The sequence below is a fragment of the Myotis nattereri genome, assembly GCF_964212035.1.
Source record: "Myotis nattereri genome assembly, chromosome: X".
Taxonomy (NCBI): domain Eukaryota; kingdom Metazoa; phylum Chordata; class Mammalia; order Chiroptera; family Vespertilionidae; genus Myotis; species Myotis nattereri.
This window is the reverse complement of record NC_138078.1, coordinates 114,156,390-114,177,832: the sequence shown is the minus strand read 5'-3', so window position 1 is coordinate 114,177,832 and position 21,443 is coordinate 114,156,390. Positions and strand designations below refer to the sequence as shown.

The 21,443-nt window shown below is 40.2% G+C and overlaps 1 protein-coding gene across 1 annotated transcript; it reads left to right on the top strand.

Moving 5' to 3' along the window:
- The first annotated feature begins 5,662 nt into the window (after positions 1–5,662).
- On the top strand, positions 5,663–10,005 carry LOC308536084 (RNA-binding protein 39-like). The gene has a single exon (XM_081115125.1). It carries the CDS (start codon positions 5,765–5,767, stop codon positions 7,337–7,339), a length of 1,575 nt encoding a protein of 524 aa, XP_080971251.1. The 5' UTR covers positions 5,663–5,764; the 3' UTR covers positions 7,340–10,005.
- The last annotated feature ends 11,438 nt before the right edge of the window (positions 10,006–21,443 follow it).

Below are 21,443 nucleotides of genomic sequence, written 5' to 3'. Positions count from 1 at the left end.
GAATTCTCCTCAGCAAGGATTAGTGCCTGCCGAGATCTCCCTTTGGATGTGGTGCTTGTGGAGCTAATTGGATCCTGCTCTGTTGTTGTCTGAAGCCCTCCATTGGGTGTGTTGGTTCTGGGGTCTCTTGGGAGGGAATCTGGTGCAGGTTAATGTCAGATGCTGCCAGTGAGTGGCCTGGGTAACCTGTTTGGAACTACAACATGATCTCCAGTTTGTGGCTGCCTCTGTAGGGCCTGGTTGTGTGTGGGAAGGACCAAGCTGCACACCAAAGCCAGCTTCCACCAACACCAAGCCCAGGGGCATGCCAGCAAAAGGCTCAAGGCACCCCAAGATCTGCCTTCACCTGCTTCCACTTGCTTGTATCTTTCACTCAATTTTGCTGTGAACCTAAAACGTCTCTTAAAAATAGTCTATTTTTAACATATTCAGAAAGCATTTTCTTCAAGCTGTGCACAAAACTGAAAGTGCTGAGAAATCAGTGTTTCTGCATTTTAATGTCACAATTTTTAAATGTGAAAACCTCAGTTTTTTATACATATTTTTATTGATTTCAGAGAGGAAAGGAGGAGAGATAGATAGAAACATCAATGATGAGAGAGAATCATTGATTGGCTGCCTCCTGCACAACCCCTATTAGGGATTGAGCCCACAATCCAGGCATGTACCCTGACTGTGAATCGAACCATGACCTCCTGGTTCATAGGTCAATGTTCAAACACTGAACCATAGCAGCCAGGCTGAAAACCTCATTTTTAACAAAAGTCTTAATAATTTTTCAATAATATTTTGGATTTACTTTTATATCCCAGAATTTTTTTTTCCATATGGTACAGTTAGTTTGGCCTTGGCTTCAGGTGATACTGATTTTAACACTTGGTCATTTAGCATCTTGCCAATATGTGTATTCAGTGTATTTCTAATCACCAATTAAACAATATCATCAGAATCATGAGGAGTATTTCATTTCACCTGCCATAAATTTTCTGATTCATTCACCAGGCATGTGTTCTAGTTCCTTCTCAATTTTAGGTGTACCTTCATAACTTAATATCACTTTGAAATAAGAAGATGGATGCTTTATCCATTCCCACATGCACAAGGTATTGTCACAAACTAGGAATGACAATAATAAAGAGGGGTTTCAAACCAATCCTTAGAAAATCAAAGTCATCATTTTTCATAGATATTCCCTTACATTTATCAAGTTCAGCGCTAACAATCCCATTCAGCAAGTCAGTTCATTTGGTTACCCAGGCATATTTTTCACAACTAGTTTCTCTTTGGTGGCTGGCTGATCCAGAAGTTACATTGTTCAAATTGAAATCTTTCCTGATATTCTTTTTCATGACCAAGATTTGGTTATGCCTTTAATTTTTTTTCTACCCTAAAATTATAATTGCTCTCTAGCATAGAGTTTTGGGGTCTGGTTCATCCATGTGCTAAATCAAATCACAACTTAACTTCTCAAGTGTTTATTGGCCCTGACAGGGAATATTCCCTTGGCCTGCCTCCATGCTAAAGGGCAATGGCTTTCTATTCCAGGACAGGTTCTTGTTTGGCTCATTTTTCACTTCAGTTGACTTTTAAAACACATGGCTCTGTACTTTGGCAAACACAAAATAGTTGTGCTGTAAGGACTGTCAGATAGCATACCTTCAAACTCACAGTTGCTCAACTTATCAAAAACTCAGCTGAGCCCAGCTGGTGTGGTTCAGTGGTTGAGCATCAACCTATGACCCAGGAGGTTGCAGTTCGATTCCTGGTCTGCCTGAAGGCTATGAAGTACATCCATTTCTCTAGTCTAAAATTTACCCCTGGAATCTCTAAGTGTAAGACAAATCCCTAGAAAATTGATTTGGCCCCCACATAACTGCTTTTCAAAAACTAAGATATAATTCACATACCAGCCCTAGCCAGTTTGGTTCAGTGGATAGAGAATCAGTCTGCAGACTGAAGGGTCCCGCCTTTGGTTCCAGTCAAGGGCATGTACCTCGGTTGCCCGCTCCACCCTAGCCCGGCCTCTGGTTGGAGCTCGTGTAGGATGCAACCAATCAATGAGTTTCTCTCACATTGATATTTCTCTCTGTCTTTCCTTCTCTCTAAATATCAGTGGGAAAATATCCTTGGGTGAGGAAAATAATAATAATAATAATAATAATAATAATAATAATTCACATACCATAAAATTCTCCTATATAAAATGTACAATATATTTTCCATTCATCTATCTTTCATTTTGTGTTCAAATCTTTTGCCCATTTTTATTGGGTATTTATTTATATCATTGAGCTATCAGGAGTTTTTTCTATATCCTGGATACCATTCCCTTTTCAGATATATGTTTTGTGAATATGCTTTCCTAGTCTATGGCTTGCCTATATTTTTTTCTTATTGGTGTCATTTCATTAGCAGACATTTTAAAATTTGATGGTGTATTTTATTGATTTTTTTCTTTGATAGATGTCATTTATCTATGTCCTAAGAAAACTTTGTCTACTGCCAAATCACAAAGATATCCCCTTTTCTTCTAGAAGCTTTAGTTCTATAATCCATTGCAAATTGATTTTGTGCATGGTGTGAGAGGGGTTATTTTTTTCAAATGGCTATGCAGAATATAAAATTAAGATACAGAAACCAATAGCCTTCACATACCCAAGTAAAAATCAATTATAGAAGATAATGGTAGAGGAAAACCCCATTCAAATTGCAATAATGAAGATTAAATACTGAGAAACAAATGGAAATTATTTTCTGTTCTTGAAGAGAACATCATAAAGACATCAGTTCTCAAGTTAATTTTCAAATTTAACACAATCCCAATAAAATACTAAAAAGTTTTTTTATGTAGCTAGACAAGTTGAAAATGTCCACATGGAAAAATAAACATGCAACAATAACTAGGAAAACACTGAAAAGAGATATTAAAGCATACTATAAAGCCTTTATAAATAAAAGTGTGGTACTGCCCCCAGGAATAGACAGACAGGTCAGTGAAACAGAATAAGAAGTCCAGAAATATAAGTTGAGTAAATAGAGAGATTTAGTGTATCATAAGTGACATCTCAAATCACGGGGGCAAAGATGAACTTTTAGTAAAGAGTGCAGGATAACCATTTGAAAAAAGATAAAATTAGATTTATACCTCACACCATTCACAAGAATAAATTTCAAATGGATCAGAAATCTGAATAAATAAATTTAAACTATAAGTCCTAGAAAAAAATTAGTGAATTCCTATATATCCTGGAAGTAGGGAAAGGTTTTCTAACTATGACTCAAAATCCAGATGTAATATGAAATTGACTCATTTGACCACATAAAAGTTTTAAAAAACATTTACATACAAATATATATATCAAAGTTAAAGACAAATGACAAAGTTGGCGAAAACATTTGCAGAGATCAACCAAAGAACTTGTATGCTTATGTGTATAACCCATGGACACAGACGATAGAGTGGTGAAGGCCTGGGGTAGGGGATGGGGGTGGGCTAGAAGGGTCAATGCAGGGGAAAAGAGGACATATGTAATACTTTCAACAATAAAGATTCAAAAATGCAAAAAACAGAAAACATTTGCAACACATATCATAGGTAAAGGGTAACTATAATATCTAAAGAACTATTTAAAATCGAGGGGAAAACATAAAAAACCTAATAAAAAAATTAGCGAGACATAGACAATTCACCCAAAAACGATATAAGAATGTCCCTTAATAAAAATTCTCAACCTCACTTAAAATAATAGAAATGCAAATTGAAATTATACTGAATCCATTTCTCAGCTATCAGATTTGCAAAAGTTAAAAAATAAAATGACAGTCCGTTGGTGAGGCTGCAGAAAAATAGGCATTCATACATCAGTACCACATTCTGGTGGGAATGCAAATTTGTGCAACCCTTATTGAGGGGGGAATCTGGCAATTTTTAACAAAAATCTACAGGTGTTTATCATTTCTAATTCCAGGAATTTACCCTGCAGATATACTTTCAATGGTACAAAAATACATATTCGGCCCTAACCGGTTTGGCTCAGTGGATAGAGCATCGGTCTGCAGACTGAAAGGTCCCAGGTTCGATTCCAGTCAAGGGCATGTACCTTGGTTGTGGGCACATCCCCAGTGGGGGGGGGGGGGTGCAGGAGGCAGCTGGTCAATGTTTCTCTCTCATCGATGTTTCTAACTCTCTATCCCTCTCCCTTCCTCTCTGTAAAAAATCAATAAAATATATTTTTAAAAAATACATATTCGCATGGTTATTCATTGTAGCATTTCTTGTGAATTCAAAACAATGAAAACAATCTGAATGGCCACACACAGGAGAGTGGTTAAACTATAATATACTCACACAATGAAGTATTATGTAACTGCAAGAAAGAATGAGAATCTCTGAATTATATGAGTGATTTAAGAAATATTGAGTTAAAAAGCATGCAAGAGTAATAAAAAGGGAAAATAAGAAATAACCATGTATCTGCTTATTTTGCAAAAGGAAGCACAGGAAACATAAACCAGAAACTAAAAAGACTGGTTGCCTATAGGGAGTGGAAACAGGATGGAATGCATGGTGGATACTTATGAATAGAAAGAATTGTGGGTAATAATGGGACTTCTCTGAATAGATATTTCTGCATAGTTTGGGCTTTTGGAATCATGTTATGTTTGACATATTCAAAAATAAACAAAATCAATAAGTATTGAGGAGGACTTCAAAAATGCAATATATCGCAGAAACCGGTTTGGCTCAGTGGATAGAGCATCGGCTTGCCGACTGAAAGGTCCCAGGTTCGATTCCGGTCAAGGGCATGTACCTGGGCTGTGGGTACATCCCCAGTAGGGATGTGCAGGAGGCAGCTGATCGATGTTTCTCTCTCATCGATGTTTCTAACTCTCTATCTCTCTCCCTTCCTCTCTGTAAAAAATCAATAAAATATATTTTTTAAAAAAATGCAATATAAACAAACAGAAGCAAATGAACCTATGTGTTTAATGAATGACATAACCACATTATGCTGGCAGTGACAGTGGAGGAAGTGCACAGAATGTACATATGGACATAGACACATGCACAGATATGTGTATACATCCATCTATTTCCCATCTCTGTCCTCTAAGACCTCTAGAAGCAATCACAACTCAGTACCAATGAACACATGTACATCCCATATCCTAGTTTCTAAATACCATTCTCCAATAAAAGGAACTGGGACTTCTTGGAGAAATGGCTGATTACAAGGCTGGGCAGGGAAAGAAAAAAATGAGCCTGGAATATCATGTGGTGCCAAAAAGTAATGAAATGATGAAGGAATGATGGAAACATGTCAAGAGACATTGGAGCCAGCTTGAAAGGACTCCCACTGACCAAACCTGGGACAATGTGATAACAAAAATGAATAATTATATTAATACATTTTAACCATAGATTAAAACAAATATTCCTGAGTCTATACTGATATAAATAGTAACAATTAATTCAGGCAAGAATATTGATGAGTTACAGAGTATTTCAATGGACTCAAAGTATCTCCCCACAAAATACTTATTAATTATAGATCAAAAAAATAGTAACTTCACGATGCGTGTTAGTGAATATTCGCTCGGGCCTATCCGCCCTCGGAGCCTGAAATCCGGGCTGGGCGTACCGCAGCCCGGGCCTAGAGACTTAACTGTAGCAACAGCGGCGGTGGCGGCAGCTGCAGCAGCCTTCTTCTCCGAGCACGAGCACCACAGGGGCCCAGAAGCCCGCGCAGGCCTTTAGAGAAAAATGGCAGACGATATTGATATTGAAGCAATGCTTGAGGCTCCTTACAAGAAGGATGAGAACAAGTTGAGCAGTGCTAATGGCCATGAAGAACGTAGCAAAAAGAGGAAAAAAAGCAAGAGCAGAAGTCCTAGTCATGAACGAAAAAGAAGCAAAAGTAAGGAACGGAAGCGAAGCAGAGATAGAGAAAGGAAAAAGAGCAAAAGCCGTGAAAGGAAGCGAAGTAGAAGCAAAGAAAGGAGACGGAGCCACTCAAGAAGTCGAGATCGCAGATTCAGAGGCCGCTACAGAAGTCCTTACTCCGGACCAAAATTTAACAGTGCCATCCGAGGAAAGATTGGGTTGCCTCATAGAGTCAAATTAAGCAGACGACGTTCCCGAAGCAAAAGTCCATTCAGAAAAGACAAGAGCCCCGTGAGGGAACCTATTGATAATCTAACTCCTGAGGAAAGAGATGCAAGGACGGTTTTCTGCATGCAGCTGGCAGCAAGAATTCGGCCAAGGGATCTGGAAGAGTTTTTTTCTACAGTAGGAAAGGTTCGAGATGTGAAGATGATTTCTGATAGAAATTCAAGACGGTCCAAGGGAATTGCTTATGTGCAGTTTGTTGATGTTAGCTCAGTGCCTCTAGCAATAGGATTAACTGGCCAACGTGTTTTAGGAGTGCCAATCATAGTACAGGCATCACACGCAGAAAAAAACAGAGCTGCAGCAATGGCAAACAATCTACAAAAGGGAAGTGCTGGACCAATGAGGCTTTATGTGGGCTCATTACACTTTAACATAACTGAAGATATGCTGCGGGGGATCTTTGAGCCTTTTGGAAGGATTGAAAGTATCCAGCTCATGATGGATAGTGAAACAGGTCGATCCAAGGGATATGGATTTATTACGTTTTCCGATTCAGAATGTGCCAAGAAGGCTTTGGAACAACTTAATGGATTTGAGCTAGCAGGAAGGCCAATGAAAGTTGGTCATGTTACTGAACGAACTGATGCTTCCAGCGCTAGCTCCTTTTTGGACAGTGATGAACTGGAAAGGACTGGAATTGATTTGGGAACAACTGGTCGTCTTCAATTAATGGCAAGACTTGCAGAGGGTACAGGTTTGCAGATCCCACCAGAAGCACAGCAAGCTCTACAAATGAGTGGCTCCTTGGCATTTGGTGCTGTGGCAGATTTGCAAACAAGACTTTCCCAACAGACTGAAGCTTCAGCTTTAGCTGCAGCTGCCTCTGTCCAACCTCTTACAACACAGTGTTTTCAACTCTCTAACATGTTTAACCCTCAAACAGAAGAAGAAGTTGGATGGGATACAGAGATTAAGGATGATGTGATTGAAGAATGTAATAAACATGGAGGAGTTATTCATATTTATGTTGACAAAAATTCAGCTCAGGGCAACGTGTATGTGAAGTGCCCATCAATTGCTGCAGCCATTGCTGCTGTAAATGCATTACATGGCAGGTGGTTTGCTGGTAAAATGATAACAGCAGCGTATGTACCTCTTCCAACTTATCACAACCTCTTTCCTGATTCTATGACAGCAACACAACTACTGATCCCAAGTAGACGATGAAGTAAGATATAGTCTCTTATGTACATAGCTCTTTTTCTTTTGAGAATTCATCTTGAGTTATCTTTTATTTAGATAAAATAAAGAGGCAAGGGTCTACTGTCATTTGTATACAATTCCTGTTACCGTGAAAAAATAAAAATGTTAACAGGAAAAAAATAAAAAAGTAACTTCACAGTGGAGAAACCCAGCATCACCTCAACCAAGTAATCAAAGTTAAAATGACCAGTAACTACACAAGTCAACATCATGTGCCTCCTGATATGATGGAGTGAGGACACATTACTTCTGTAATATTCCTGAATCTATCTAATCATGAGGAAATATCAGATAATCCCAAATTGAGGGACATTCAATTGAGGCTTAATAAAATGACCAGCCTATACTCTTCAAATAATGTCCATGTCACAAAAGACAAAGACTAGGGGTGTTTCTGGATTAAAAGAGACTAAAGAGACATGATAATTAAATGTAATATGTCATCATGAATTGGTTCCTGGACCAGACATTTTTTCTCTTGATATAAAGAACATTAGTTGAACAGTAGGAAAATTTTGAATAAGGTCTATAAATTATAGGGCATGTCAATGTGAATTTCCTGATTTTGTTAACTGTGCTGTGGTTAAGTGAATCTCCTTGTATTTTGGGAAACACATTACTTAGAGCTAAAGGGGCATCATTTCTGCAACATACTTAAACTTTACAGAAAAAAAACTTGCACACACTGAGAGAATGATAAACATGGTAAAATGTTAACACTTAAGGGATCTGGGTAAAGGGTATACAGGAATTCTTTGTATTAAGTCTTGCAACATTCCTGTATGTCCGGCATTATTTCAAAATAAAACATTTAATACATAAAACATATCAAAAGAAGAAATTATAAATATTGAACTCTAGTTCATGATATGCCTGCTGGAAAAAAATAGTTGTAAAATAATGACACAACTTCCCACTCTCAGCCCAGATAACCACATAGGAGTCACACCCTAACCTAGAACAGCTACCCTGTACTGGAGAAGAGCAGAAAAAACTCTTCTGTGAGCCACTGTCGGTAAGCCATTGTGAGATCTTTTTTTTATTTTTATTTTTTTTATTTATTGCTTAAAGTATTACAAAGGGTATTACATATGTGTCCATTTTATCCCCCCGCCCTAGACAGTCCCCTAGCCTCCCCTATCCCCCAGTGTCTTATGTCCATTGGTTATGCTTATATGCATGCATACAAGTCCTTTAGTTGATCTCTTACCCCCCTACCTCCTGCCCCCGAACCCTCCCCGGCCTTCCCGCTGCAGTTTGACAATCTGTTTGAGGCAGCTCTGCCTCTGTATCTATTATTGTTCAAAAGTTTATAATGGAGATCTTTTAACAGCAGCATATCCTATACCAGTGATGGCGAACCTTTTGAGCTTGGCGTGTCAGCATTTTGAAAAACCCTAACTTAACTCTGGTGCCATGTCACATATAGAAATTTTTTGATATTTGCAACCATAGTAAAACAAAGACTTATATTTTTGATATTTATTTTATATATTTAAATGCCATTTAACAAAGAAAAATCAACCAAAAAAATGAGTTCGCGTGTTACCTCTGACACACTTGTCATAGGTTCACCATCACTGTCCTATACCAACTAATCCAGATCAGGTAGGTACCTTACAGTGGGATGCTGACAAACAAAACTATTTGTTATTGTCTAATTCAGAGGTGGCCATGGAAGATAATGGACAAGGGATCCTTCCAGAAGGAGGATAAAAAGACAAAGGATAAGGAAATCCCATCCAGACAGCAGAACCAGAATTGAACCAAAGAACTTCCTCCACTGAAAAAACTAATTTGGGAGAAACTAAGATGGCAGCATAGATAAACACCGGGAAATAGTCGCCTCACACAACAATTAAAAAATATCCCAAAGGACGGAGCAAACATCGTCCAGAACAACAGGAAGGCTGGCTGAGTGTAATTTCTACAACTAGAAGAAAAGAAAAGCACGCTGAGAGCCAGAGGAGCTGCGGAGGCTGAGTGCAGAGGTACGAGGTACGGCGGCAGCGCGCGCGCGCGGAAAGGGGGTGGCACCTGAGGACGCGGCTGTCTTTTTGAATCACAAGCTCCCGACTGCTCTGAACTCCGGTTCCGGGAAGTCTCTGGGGACCCGGGACTCATACGGGGAGAGGCTGGTCTGTCAGGCAGCAGCGGGCGAACTTGAGGGCGGATTTCCCTCAGAGGTGCTTGCAGCTGTTACCGGGACACTGAGACGCGCGACTCCGGGCGCGGAGAATCAGCCATAGCTTCTTTCTCCGCCCTTTTGACTCCCTGAGACCCCGCCCCACCCAGGCTGCAGCAGAGGCTTTTGCATGTGAATGTACCTAACTACAGCCCAGCCAGGCAGACCCGGAACTTCCAAGAGAAGGCCCAAGGCCCCGCAGCGGCTTGCATTGCTTCACAGCTGAGCCTCTTCGTGGCTCCAGCTGTGTGGCCTCAGGCAGGGGCTGAATTAGCACCTCCTTAGATCCAGGAGCCACTGTACCCAGTGGTCAGAGGGGGACCATTCTCCCACTTCAGACACAGCTGCTTCCCACAGCCAATTGGCCTGGAGGTCAATTCCTCCCAGTGATCCTACAACAACCAAGGCACCAAGAGTGCACCAAGAGTGTCCACCCCAGGTAACTGGGGAGGCTGAGCCACTGGGCCCTACAGGACACCTGGCGCGCAGGGCCACTCTATCAACACAGGGAAGCAGCCAAAATGCGGAGACAAAGAAACAGGTCACAATTGGCAGAAACGGAGGAGGGCAGACGACTGGATATAGAGTTCAAGGCCACGTTTATAAGGTTTGTCAAGAATTTTATGGAAACCGCCGATAAATTTAATGAATCCCTCAAGGAGTATAGTGAGACCATGGAGGACATGAAAAAGGACCAACTAGAAATTAAGCATACACTGACTGAAATAAAGAATAATTTACAGAGATCCAACAGCAGACAAGAGGATCCCAAGAATCAAGTCAAAGACTTGAAATACAAAGAAACAAAAAATACCCAACCGAAAAAGAAAAAAAGAAAAGAGATTAAAAAAATATGAAGATAGTGTAAGGAACCTCTGGGACAACTTCAAGCATACCAACATCAGAATTATAGGGGTACCAGAAGGAGAGAGAGGGCAAGATATTGAAAACCTTTTTGAAGAAATAATGACAGAAAACTTCCCCCACCTGGTGAAAGAAATGGACTTACAAGTCCAGGAAGCGCAGACAACCCCAAACAAAAGGAATCCAAAGAGGACCACACCAAGACACATCATAATTAAAATGCCAAGAGCAAAAGATAAAGAGAGAATCTTAAAAGCAGCAAGAGAAAGACAGTCAGTTACCTACAAGGGAGTACCCATCCTACTGTCAGCTGATTTCTCAACAGAAACCATGCAGGCCAGAAGAGAGTGGCAAGAAATATTCAAAGAGATGAATAGCAAGAACCTGCAACCAAGATTACTTTATCCAGCAAAGCTATCATTCAGAATGGAAGGTCAGATAAAGAGCTTCACGGATAAGAAAAAGCTAAAGTAGTTCATCACCACCAAACCAGCATTATATGAAATGCTGAAAGGTATTCTTTAAGAAGAGGAAGAAGAAAAAGGAACTCTTACCATTTGCCACAGCATGGATGGAACTGGAGAGCGGATAAATACCACAAGATCTCACTTATTTGTGGAATATAATGAGCAACATAAACTGATGAACAAGGACTGATCCAGAGACGGAGAGGCTTTGATTGGACTGTCAGGCCTTGGAGGGAAGGTAGGGGAGGGTGGGGGCAAGGGGGAAAGATCAACCAAAGGACTTATATGCAAGCATATAGGCCTAACCAATGGACACGGACAACGGGGGGTTGAGGGGATGAGCGGGGGGGGGGGGGGTTAGAGGGTACACATATGTAATATCTTAATCAATAAAAAATATTAAAAAAAAAAGAACTTCCTCCACTGCCAGGGCAGGAAGTTGTCACAATTTCTGTCTAGCAGGTTTCCTATGGACCAATGACTGACAGTTTTCCATCCTTCCCTTTCCTGAGTCACTGTGGTGATTCTGTTTATGTGCCACCATTCTATATTGGGTGGAAGAGGATATCTATATCTGGACCTGATGGAGAAGACTGAGCATGACCCAGAGAAACTGGATTTTGAGCTGCATGTAGTAACTGGAAAGCACTTTAGGGTTGTTTCCCTTAGGAAAGGGGGAGAGTATGTCCTGGGATGGCAAAAAGGAGGTACATGGATGGCCAACGTGGAAAGACCAAGGCAGAGACTGCGAGTGGTCTGTCAAAATTCATTCTTCCTGGGTAAAGGCTAGAATACTTTTTCCAGCCCTCCCCCACAAGTTAGGTGGGGCCACAGACATTCTCTCCAATGGAATGTGAACCAAAGTGAAGGGTGCCACTTTCAGGCCTGACCCATGAAAACTTCCCAAGTGCACTCTTACCATGGTCACTCCCCACCTCCTGTGGGCTAGTATGATGAACCAAACAACCTTAAAAGCCATGTGTTAAAGATGGTAGACTTTCCTGCCATTGCAACCGAATAGAGAAAAGGCACCTGCCAATTTGGAAGAGAAGTCCTGAATTGCTACCAAAGGGAGAAATAATTTTATGTATTAAGTCACTGAATTGCTGAATCTCTTCTTATAACAGCTTAGCCTTCTGAATAGATACCATGGTGGCTCTCAAAGTAGACAATTTTAAGAAAAGGCTTTTGAAGGTGCTAAAACTCTAGATCAGCGGTTCTCAACCTGTGGGTCGTGACCCCTTTGGCAGTCGAATGACCCTTTCACAGGGGTCGCCTAAGACCATCCTGCATATCAGATATTTACATTACGATTCATAACAGTAGCAACATTACAGTTAAGAAGTAGCAACGAAAATAATTTTATGGTTGGGTCACAACATGAGGAACTGTATTTAAAGGGCCAGAAGGTTGAGAACCACTGCCCTAGATAAACCAGATAAACCTTTAAATGCTATGGAAGGACTAGTTGAATGTGATTACACTTTCACTGAAACTAGGTACAAAGGACACTAGTCCCAAGAGATTTAGAATCAGAAAATGTGAATATGACCCAAACAGGTTTTGGCAGGTGTGAAATTCAATGCAGGCTTTACTCCAAGCTTAATCTTAACACCGAAACAATCTTCTCTCAATTCACCAGCACAGCAGCCATTTGCAGAGGGGAAGATGATGAAAGTGATTGCTCCACTAACAAGGAGAAAGGGAAATTTCCATGTGACATAAGCCAGACTCTGACAACTATGGAGATTGGGGACTTAAAATAGCAGTTACAAGTTCAGTTACTATTGCACAGGCTTTGGGAAAGCCACATGGGAACACCCTTCTGTCAGTTCCCAGAGAAGTGGCTGCCAAATAAAGGCATCCCCAGAACTCCACCAAAAGGGCACAACTCTTGCCTGGCCAGCATGGCTCAGTGGTTGAGTGTCAACCTATGAACCAGAAGGTCAGGGTTCGATTCCTGGTCAGGGCACATGCCCAGGTTGTGGGCTCAATCCCTAGTAGGGGGCATGCAGGAGGCAACTGATCAATGATTCTCTTATCATTGATGTTTCTATCTCTCTCTCTCCCTTCCTCTCTGCAATCCGATTGATGTTTTTCTCATCTATGTTTCTATCTCTATCCTAATCCCCTCCTCATTCTCTAAAATCAATAAAACATCTTTTTAAAAACAGGGGTGCACAACTCTCAACCTGCCATTGATGGGCCTGGGGCACAGAGGAAGAGACTCGGAGCAAACTAGACTCTGTAGACAGGTTAGAGAATACTGGTAAGAAAATTTAGCAAAACGAAGGTCATTGGACATTGAAGAGTTTCAGTGAAGTGATACAAATTAAGGCCTGATGAGAGTGCACTCAAGAGAGACAGGGAGAGGCCCCAGCTGGTGTGGCTCAGTGGTTGAGCATCGACCCATGAACCAGGTCACAGTTCAATTCTGGTCAAGGCACATGCCTGGGTTGTGGACTCGATCCCCAGTAGGGGGCATGCAGGAGGCAGCCAAATCAATGATTCTCTTATCGTTGATGTTTCCTCCCTCTCCCTTCCTCTCTGAAATCAATAAAAAATAAAAAAGAGTGGGGGGGGGGGGGGAGAGAGAGAGAGAGAGAGAAAGACTGGGAGAAAAGGCAGTCCAGACAGCAGAGAGAAATGGGGCAGTGGCTAGAGGGACATGCTTAGTCAAAGGGATGTTTATTCCTCTAGTTTTGAACACAGATGTTTGGATGTTAGGAATGAACCAGTAGGGGAAACTAATAATGCTGGAGAGGGGAGAGAGGGATATCCAGTCTTATATATGATAGCTTATCCATTATAAAGAAAATGCAGTGTATGTGAATACAGAGGCAAGTGCATGGGTACATTTAGTAGCACAAAGATGGAGAGGTGATTAAGAGCATGGACTGTGGAGTCAGATGGCCCAGTTTCAAATCTAGGCTCCATCACTTGTACAAGTTAATTAAAACTATGCACATTTCCCTATCTGTAAAATGTGGATAATATCTACTATAAATTTGCTGCAAGAATTAACTAGTGAAGCACTTTAAATAGTTTGGCACACAGTAAATACTAAGCAAATAGTCTATTATTTTTTCAAAATCAGTTATAATTTCGCTATAAGTATTATAAAATTATTTAAAAGCTAACTTGCCAAGGAGTCACTAAACTCCTCATGGCTATCTTAAACTTAAGTTGGAAAAGGGTAAAAAAAGAAATCAAGTAAACTTATGGTAGCTGACCTTTCATTTTAAGTTCATACTATCAAGCTCCAAACTGACTTCAATTGAGGAACCTATTTTTTTAGGAATTTAAGCTCATTTTTAATACAACTATACAACTTAGAAACTGCAGAAAAACCATTATTTTTCTCAATGATAGAATAAAGCCTAATGTGACTAAAACATCCATATTAAAACAAATCAATTTATCACAGTTCATTGAAAGGCACCCTACTTGGAGAGAACCAAGATGGCGGCATAGGTAAACACCAGAAATTGCTGCCTCCTACAACTTCAAAAATACAACGAAAAGACAAAAAGGACATCATCCAGAACTACAGGAAGGCTGGCTGAGTGGAAATTCTACAACTAGAAGGAAAGAAAAAAGCACACTGAGACCCAGAGGACCTGCGGAAATAAAGTGCAGAGGTACGGAGGCTCAAGCGTGCGCGGAAAGGGGCTGGCACCTGAGGACGCGGCTGTCTTTTTGAATCTGGAGGGAGTCACAAGCTCCCAACTGCTCTGAACTCTGGTTCCAGGAAGTCTCTGGGGACCCAGGACTCATACGGGGAGAAATTGGACTGTCTGGCAGCGGGCAGAACTTGGAACTTGAGGGTGGCTTTCCCTCAGAGGTGCTTGCAGCAATTACAGGGACACTGAGATGCAGGGCTCCTTAGGGCTGGGCTGAGGATCAGCCATAACTGCTTGCTCCGCCCTTTGATTCCCTGAGACCCCCGCCCCACCCAGGCTGCAGCAGAGGCTTTTGCATATGAATGCCCTGGCCCTTTGCAACCTGAAAATTACCTAACAAATTGCAGCTGGGCCAGACAGACCCAGAACTTCCAAGAGAAGGCCCAAGGCCCCACAGCAGCTTGCATTGCTTCACAGCTGGGCCTCATTTGGGCACCTCCAAACTCCAAAAAAGGAAGGGGAATCTGCAGTTCTCTTTGTAGCTCCTGCTGAGTAACCTCAGGCAGAGGCTAAAGTAGCACCTCCTTAGATGCAAAAGCCAGTGTACCCAGTGGTCAGAGGGGGACCATCCAGATTACAACTCCTCAGATCCATAAGGGACACACTCAGGGGGCAGACTCAGTGAGCACCAAAGCCCCACTGAAGCAAGTCTTGCCCCAGAAGGGTGTCTTCAGCACAGAAGTTCTCCCACTGTAGACACAGCTGATTCTCATTGCCAATTGGCCTGGAGGTCAATTCCTCCCAGTGAAACCTACAACAATCAAGGCTTAACTACAAGACTGTGCACAAAGCCCACAAGGGGGTGCACCAAGAGTGTCCACCTCAGGTAACTGGGGAGGCTGAGCCACTAGGCCCTACAGGACACCTAGCACACAAAACCACTCTACCAACACAGGGACGCATAAAAAATGCGGAGACAAAGAAACAGGTCACAAATGACAGAAATGGAGGGAGGAAAGCAAACTACTGGATATAGAGTTCAAAACCACGTTTATAAGGTTTTTCAAGAATTTTATGGAAACCGGCGATAAATATAGTGAGACCCACGAGGATATGAAAAAGGACCAACTAGAAAATAAGCATACACTGACTGAAATAAAGAATAATATACAGAGATCCAACAGCAGACAAGAGGATCCCAAAAATCAAGTCAAAGACTTGAAATACAAAGAAACAAAAAATACCCAACCGAAAAAGAAAAAAGAAAAAAGAATCCAAAAATATGAAGATAGTGTAAGGAGCCTCTGTGACAATTTCAAGCGTACCAACATCAGAATTATAGGGGTGCCAGAAGGAGAGAGAGAGCAAGATGTTGAAAACCGATTTGAAGAAATAATGACAGAAAACTTCCCCTACCTGTTGAAAGAAATAGACTTACAAGTCCAGGAAGCACAGAGAACCCCAAACAAAAGGAATCCAAAGAGGACCACACCAAGACACATCATAATTAAAATGCCAAGGGCAAAAAACAAAGAGAGAATCTTAAAAGCAGCAAGAGAAAGAAACTCAGTTACCTACAGGGGAATACCCATCCTACTGTCAGCTGATTTCTCAACAGAAACCATGCAGGCCAGAAGAGAGTGGCAAGAAATATTCAAAGTGATGAATACCAAGAACCTACAACCAAGATTACTTTATCCAGCAAAGCTATCATTCAGAATAGGAGGTCAGATAAAGAGCTTCATAGATAAGAAAAAGCTAAAGGAGTTCATCACCACCAAACCAGCATTATATGAAATGCTGAAAGGTATTCTTTAAGAGGAAGAAGAAAAAGGAACTCTTACCATTTGCCACAGCATGGATGGAACTGGAGAGCATTATGCTAAGTGAAATAAGCCAGTCAGAGAAGGATAAATACCATATGATATCACTCATTTGTGGAATATAATGAACAACATTAACTGATGAACAAGGACTGATCCAGAGACGGAGAGGCATTGATTGGACTGTCGGGCCGTGGAGGGAAGGTAGGGGAGGGTGGGGGTAAGGGGGAAAGATCAACCAAAGGACTTATATGCAAGCATATAGGCCTAACCAATGGACACGGACAACGGGGGGTGAGGGGGGGGGTGAGGGCATGAGCAGGGGGAGGGGAGGAAGGGGGTAACGTGGGGATAAGGACACATGTAATATCTTAATAAAAAATACATTAAAAAAATAAATAAATTTAATTTTTCAAAATTAAAAAGAAAATAATTTGAAGATAGTAAATGCTGTGGATAGGGATATACAAAGGACAATGGAAATACCTAGGAGGCAGTCAATAAACCTGCCTGGAGGGGGTAAGAGAAAGGTACAGGGAAGAGGTGAATTGTGAGAAAAAAAAAAAAAAAAGGCACCCTACTTCGTCTTTGGGTATTGCCTATTCTGAGAACAATGCATATGACACTTAAGTCACCAAAGATACCAACTGTGAATGTCCTTCACTTTTAAAGCTGATAGGAGGTAGTGGATGACCAACTATCTTCCAGTCTTGCCCACCCACCCCTAAGTAGTTACTAGTTTGCATCCCTGATGATCGTTTATGCTGCCCCCTCTCAGCTTTTAAAATTAAAGTCAAGTAGCAGCTTTACCCATAGAGCCCCAAAGTGGAAACCCAGATTTCCATCAACTACTGAATAAACTGCTGATACACACAACATGGATAAATCACAGAAACGTGCTGAGTGAAGGAAACCTCTCACAAAAATACCTACTATATGATTCCATTTATATCAAGTTCTAGAAGAGCCAAATTTGATCTATGGTGGAAAACAACAGTTGCTGCCTCCATAGAAGGGATAGAAGCAGGGATTGATTGGTTAGGAGTAGAAAGGAACTTTCTGTGTTAATGGTAATATTCAATATCTTTGATAGGGGTTTGAGTTAAACAGCTGTAAGTGCTTGTTAAAACTCAGCATACATATACTTATAGTTTGTGTCTTTCATCATTTATCAATTTTATACCAAAAGAAATAAAAAAAAGGCAAACAACTATCTCTGGGCTTCCTTAATACCCAGTAAAAATATTTAATTTACTCCATTTTATTAGTTTTGCATCTGTATCCTGGCCCCCATTGGAACTGTAAGCAATTCAATAATAAAGACTGTCTTATTGGTCTTTGCTCAGCAGTGAGCACAAGGCCAGGCACACAGTAGTCAAAAGGTTTGTTGACCTAAGTGATAGTGAACTTCATCACCTAGTTTCCTCATTACCAGAGGCCTTGCCTTGGGCTTTATTGCTTCATTTTCTTTTGATGAGCCATTATAGCTCCCAGAATAATATATTTGACCTGGAATTCATCCATGTAAACCAAGCATGTCAAACTCACGGCTCACAATGAGTATTTTTGCGGCCCAGCCAATATAACGGTATGTAAGAAACATTTTAAATAAAATTTTCATAACTTAATTTTTACAATATCCTGTTATACATAATTATTAATAACAAACTACAACGTTCACTAATGACTACTATAATCGGGTTGCATTCATTTCCCTTACATGCCTTATGCGCAGGCGCACCATTTCCACTAACACTAGCAGCGAATATTTCAGCAACTGATTGCCACATCATTAGTCTTGGACTGACTTGTTTGGTGTGCACAACAGGAAATATTTCGCTTTCAGAGAATAAGAAAAATAGGTTTATTTGTGTTACACTTATTAATTTGTGCAGTTATTCAGTGTCTGGTAAGTTAATGTTCAAGAAAAAATATTTTTATTAAAATGGTCTATTATTGCCCTAGCCGGCTTGGCTCAGTGGATAAAGCGTCAGCCTGCGGACTGAAGGGTCCTGGGTTCGATTCCGGCCAAGGGCACATGCCTGGGTTGCAGGCTCAATCCCCAGTAGGGGGTGTGCAGGAGGCAGCCGATCAATGATTCTCTCTCATCATTGATGTTTCTCTCTCCTTCTCCCTTCCTCTCTGAAACCAATAAAGAAATACATATATTTTTAAAAATGGTCTATTGCCGAAACCTGTTTGGCTCAGTGGATAGAGCGTCGGGCTGCGGACTGAAGGGTCCCTGGTTCGATTCCGGCCTAGGGCATGTACCTGGGTTGCGTGCACATCCCCAGTGGGAGATGTGCAGGAGGCAGCTGTTCGATGTTTCTCTCTCATCGATGTTTCTAACTCTCTATCTCTCTCCCTTCCTCTCTGTGAAAAATCAATAAAATATATTTTTTTTAAAAAAAGGTCTATTATTTTACCCAGAGGCCCGGTGCACAAATTCATGCACAGGTGGGGTCCGGCTGGCCTGCCCTGATGGGGGCCGGGCTGGACAGGGGGAGAGATCAATGGGAGTTTGGCCAGCCGGCCCTGCTACCACGGAGCAGGGCTGGCTAGGTGGAGGTGCCACGGGAGGTTGGGGGGGGAGGGGGACTGATTGGCCCTGATTGGGGCGGTATGCATCATCCCAGTCACTTGGCTTTTATATATAGATTCCTCATTTATTTCAGCCCTTCATATCCAGCATGTCTCTATTGAAATAAACCTATGTTTCTATGAAAATTGAAGCTTTTATTTTCTTGCATAAACTTAAACCTTGTTTATTTGGCCTGTGTTAGCCTTTGAGTTTGTGACATGCTTCAAGTAAACCTTTATAAATTCCCTTGGTGGCAGGATATTGAAGACATCTCTTTTGGTTTTTCCCATTCTTCCCCTCTCTCAACTTTAGAAACTATTGATGGGTTCAGATTTAACTTATATTCTCTTTATAGAAACCAACTGGGTAGCATATTAAGCACAATGTTGATTCACACCACTCAAAGAAGGTCCATTTCCTCATCATGGCACAATAAATAATGTGCTATTTTACCTTTATGCAGCTATCTATGCTGTCCGTATGTATCAGTGTCAATGCTCTTGGGACTTAAATTGCAGCCATCACTTACTAGCCATATAACCTTGTCCAAGGTATTTTAACTTCGCTGTGCCTCACTGTTCTCACTGCCTCGTGATTTATTAAGAAAAAAGGAGGTAGATTGGGGGTTATAACATGAATTATCTATTATCATGATGCTAAATAAGTTACTGCATGGAAACTACTGAAAACAGTGTCCAGCTATTTGCTATCACTTAATATGTTCTATTCTGAATCCCCAATGACAGAAGACTGGTCTTATACTATGATCTACAAACTAGCCTAAATGACCAATGTGCCAGCCGTTACACTACTTTTAATCAGTTTACAATGCAAATCAGAATACAATGCAAATCCTGTTAACACACTGAAGACTGTAAGAGCTTTCAATAAGAGTTCAATTACCAAGTTCTTTTTTCAAATGTTGTCTTTACTCACCTCCATGCAAAGAACAAGCTCCTTAACTAAGGGAGATTTAATTTAGACTCAAATACACATTCTCCAGCTCAGCACACCCTGATAGCAACTATTACAAGTTTATTACTATTTTCTTTCTTTCCTTATTTGTTTATCCCACTAGATCTGTGGGAGGGACTGAGTCTATCTTGTTTACTGTTAGATCTCTAACAAATGCAGAGCACATTATAGGCACCCAAATTTATCCCAGATGAATGCAGCTATTTTAAAGTGTTTAACCCTTACCAGATAAAAATTAAAGTAATAATGGTCATGGGTTTCTGCTTTAAAGTAATAACCCAATTAGGGATTTAATCTCATTTTAAAATACATTATTTATGAAAAATGTAAAATGGCAATGTTTTCTATAAATTATTTCTACCCAAATATGTCAAAGGTATGCTAATAGATATACTTTCTAAACCACTTATAACCACCCTTCTCTTTCAATTACAAAAGATAAAACATACAACACACTGTAGGTTTATTTTTATTCAAAAAGTTACTGTCTCAAGACATAAATACAAATCAGAAAACAGTACAATTAGGACAATAGAATGTGGAGGACAACAGGTTAGAGTAATATATAAAACATTTTTAGCTGGTTGAAAACAAAGCTGTAAGAACTGCTTTCACAAAGAAGTACTTCTTTCAAGAATGAGAAAAAAAATCAACTTAGGTTTAAAATCATATATACAGTCCTCTCAGCAGTTCTAGTAAATGCAGTGGTGTGAAAAACAACATAGGCAATACTTTTGCACATAATATTATTCGTTGATGGAAAATCTGTTAGACAAGTCTGGTTTCATCTGTTATTCTCCATGATTTAATAAAATAATTGAATTTCTTTATGATCTTTTAGCTAACCTATGGTTTTTGGCTACCACAGCCCAATGCTTGTTGATTTCTGACTCTAAGAACTGAAGCCTTTTGGTATTCACCCATCTGAAGATATTTTTGTATTGCAAGCATATTAAGGCATGGAATGATTAAAATAATATACCTCAAGAACTGAGAGACGACTGACAAAAGATAGATACACATGTAATATAAGTTAATATTTTGTTTTAAACGATGTCTAGCTGCCTAAGCCTCGCAAAATGAGTTGATGTCAAAATGCCAAGTGGCCACTTTCTGTTTTAAACTAATTTATTTGTGAAAGGACATAAAATGAAGTTTAAAGCTTAGCTTTCAAAGAATATTATGGGTTATGAATTCTATTATCCCATCTAATTTACATACAGAGGAAATGTACTGTAACCTGTTAGAAGTATCTTTAACCTGAAGACTGCTTGCAAAGACAGATAGATAAAACAATATAAAATACAAATTTAAAAATCATTTTAAAGCATGAACACTCATGCTTTTCTATTTTTAAACATTGTTAAACTTTCAATATATTTCTGAAACCTCATAATTTTAAGTTGGAATTTAAAAGTAAGAAAAAACTAAACAAACTGCGCAATTATAAAATCAGCACCAATTTATATATATATATAATTTTATTTAAAATTTAGATCCCTATTCCCACACTCTAATAAGCTGTATAATTTTTTGTTTAGAATTTTTCT

Excerpts from the sequence above, each read along its gene's own strand:
- LOC308536084 (XM_081115125.1), top strand. The coding sequence starts at position 5,765 with ATGGCAGACGATATTGATATTGAAGCAATGCTTGAGGCTCCTTACAAG.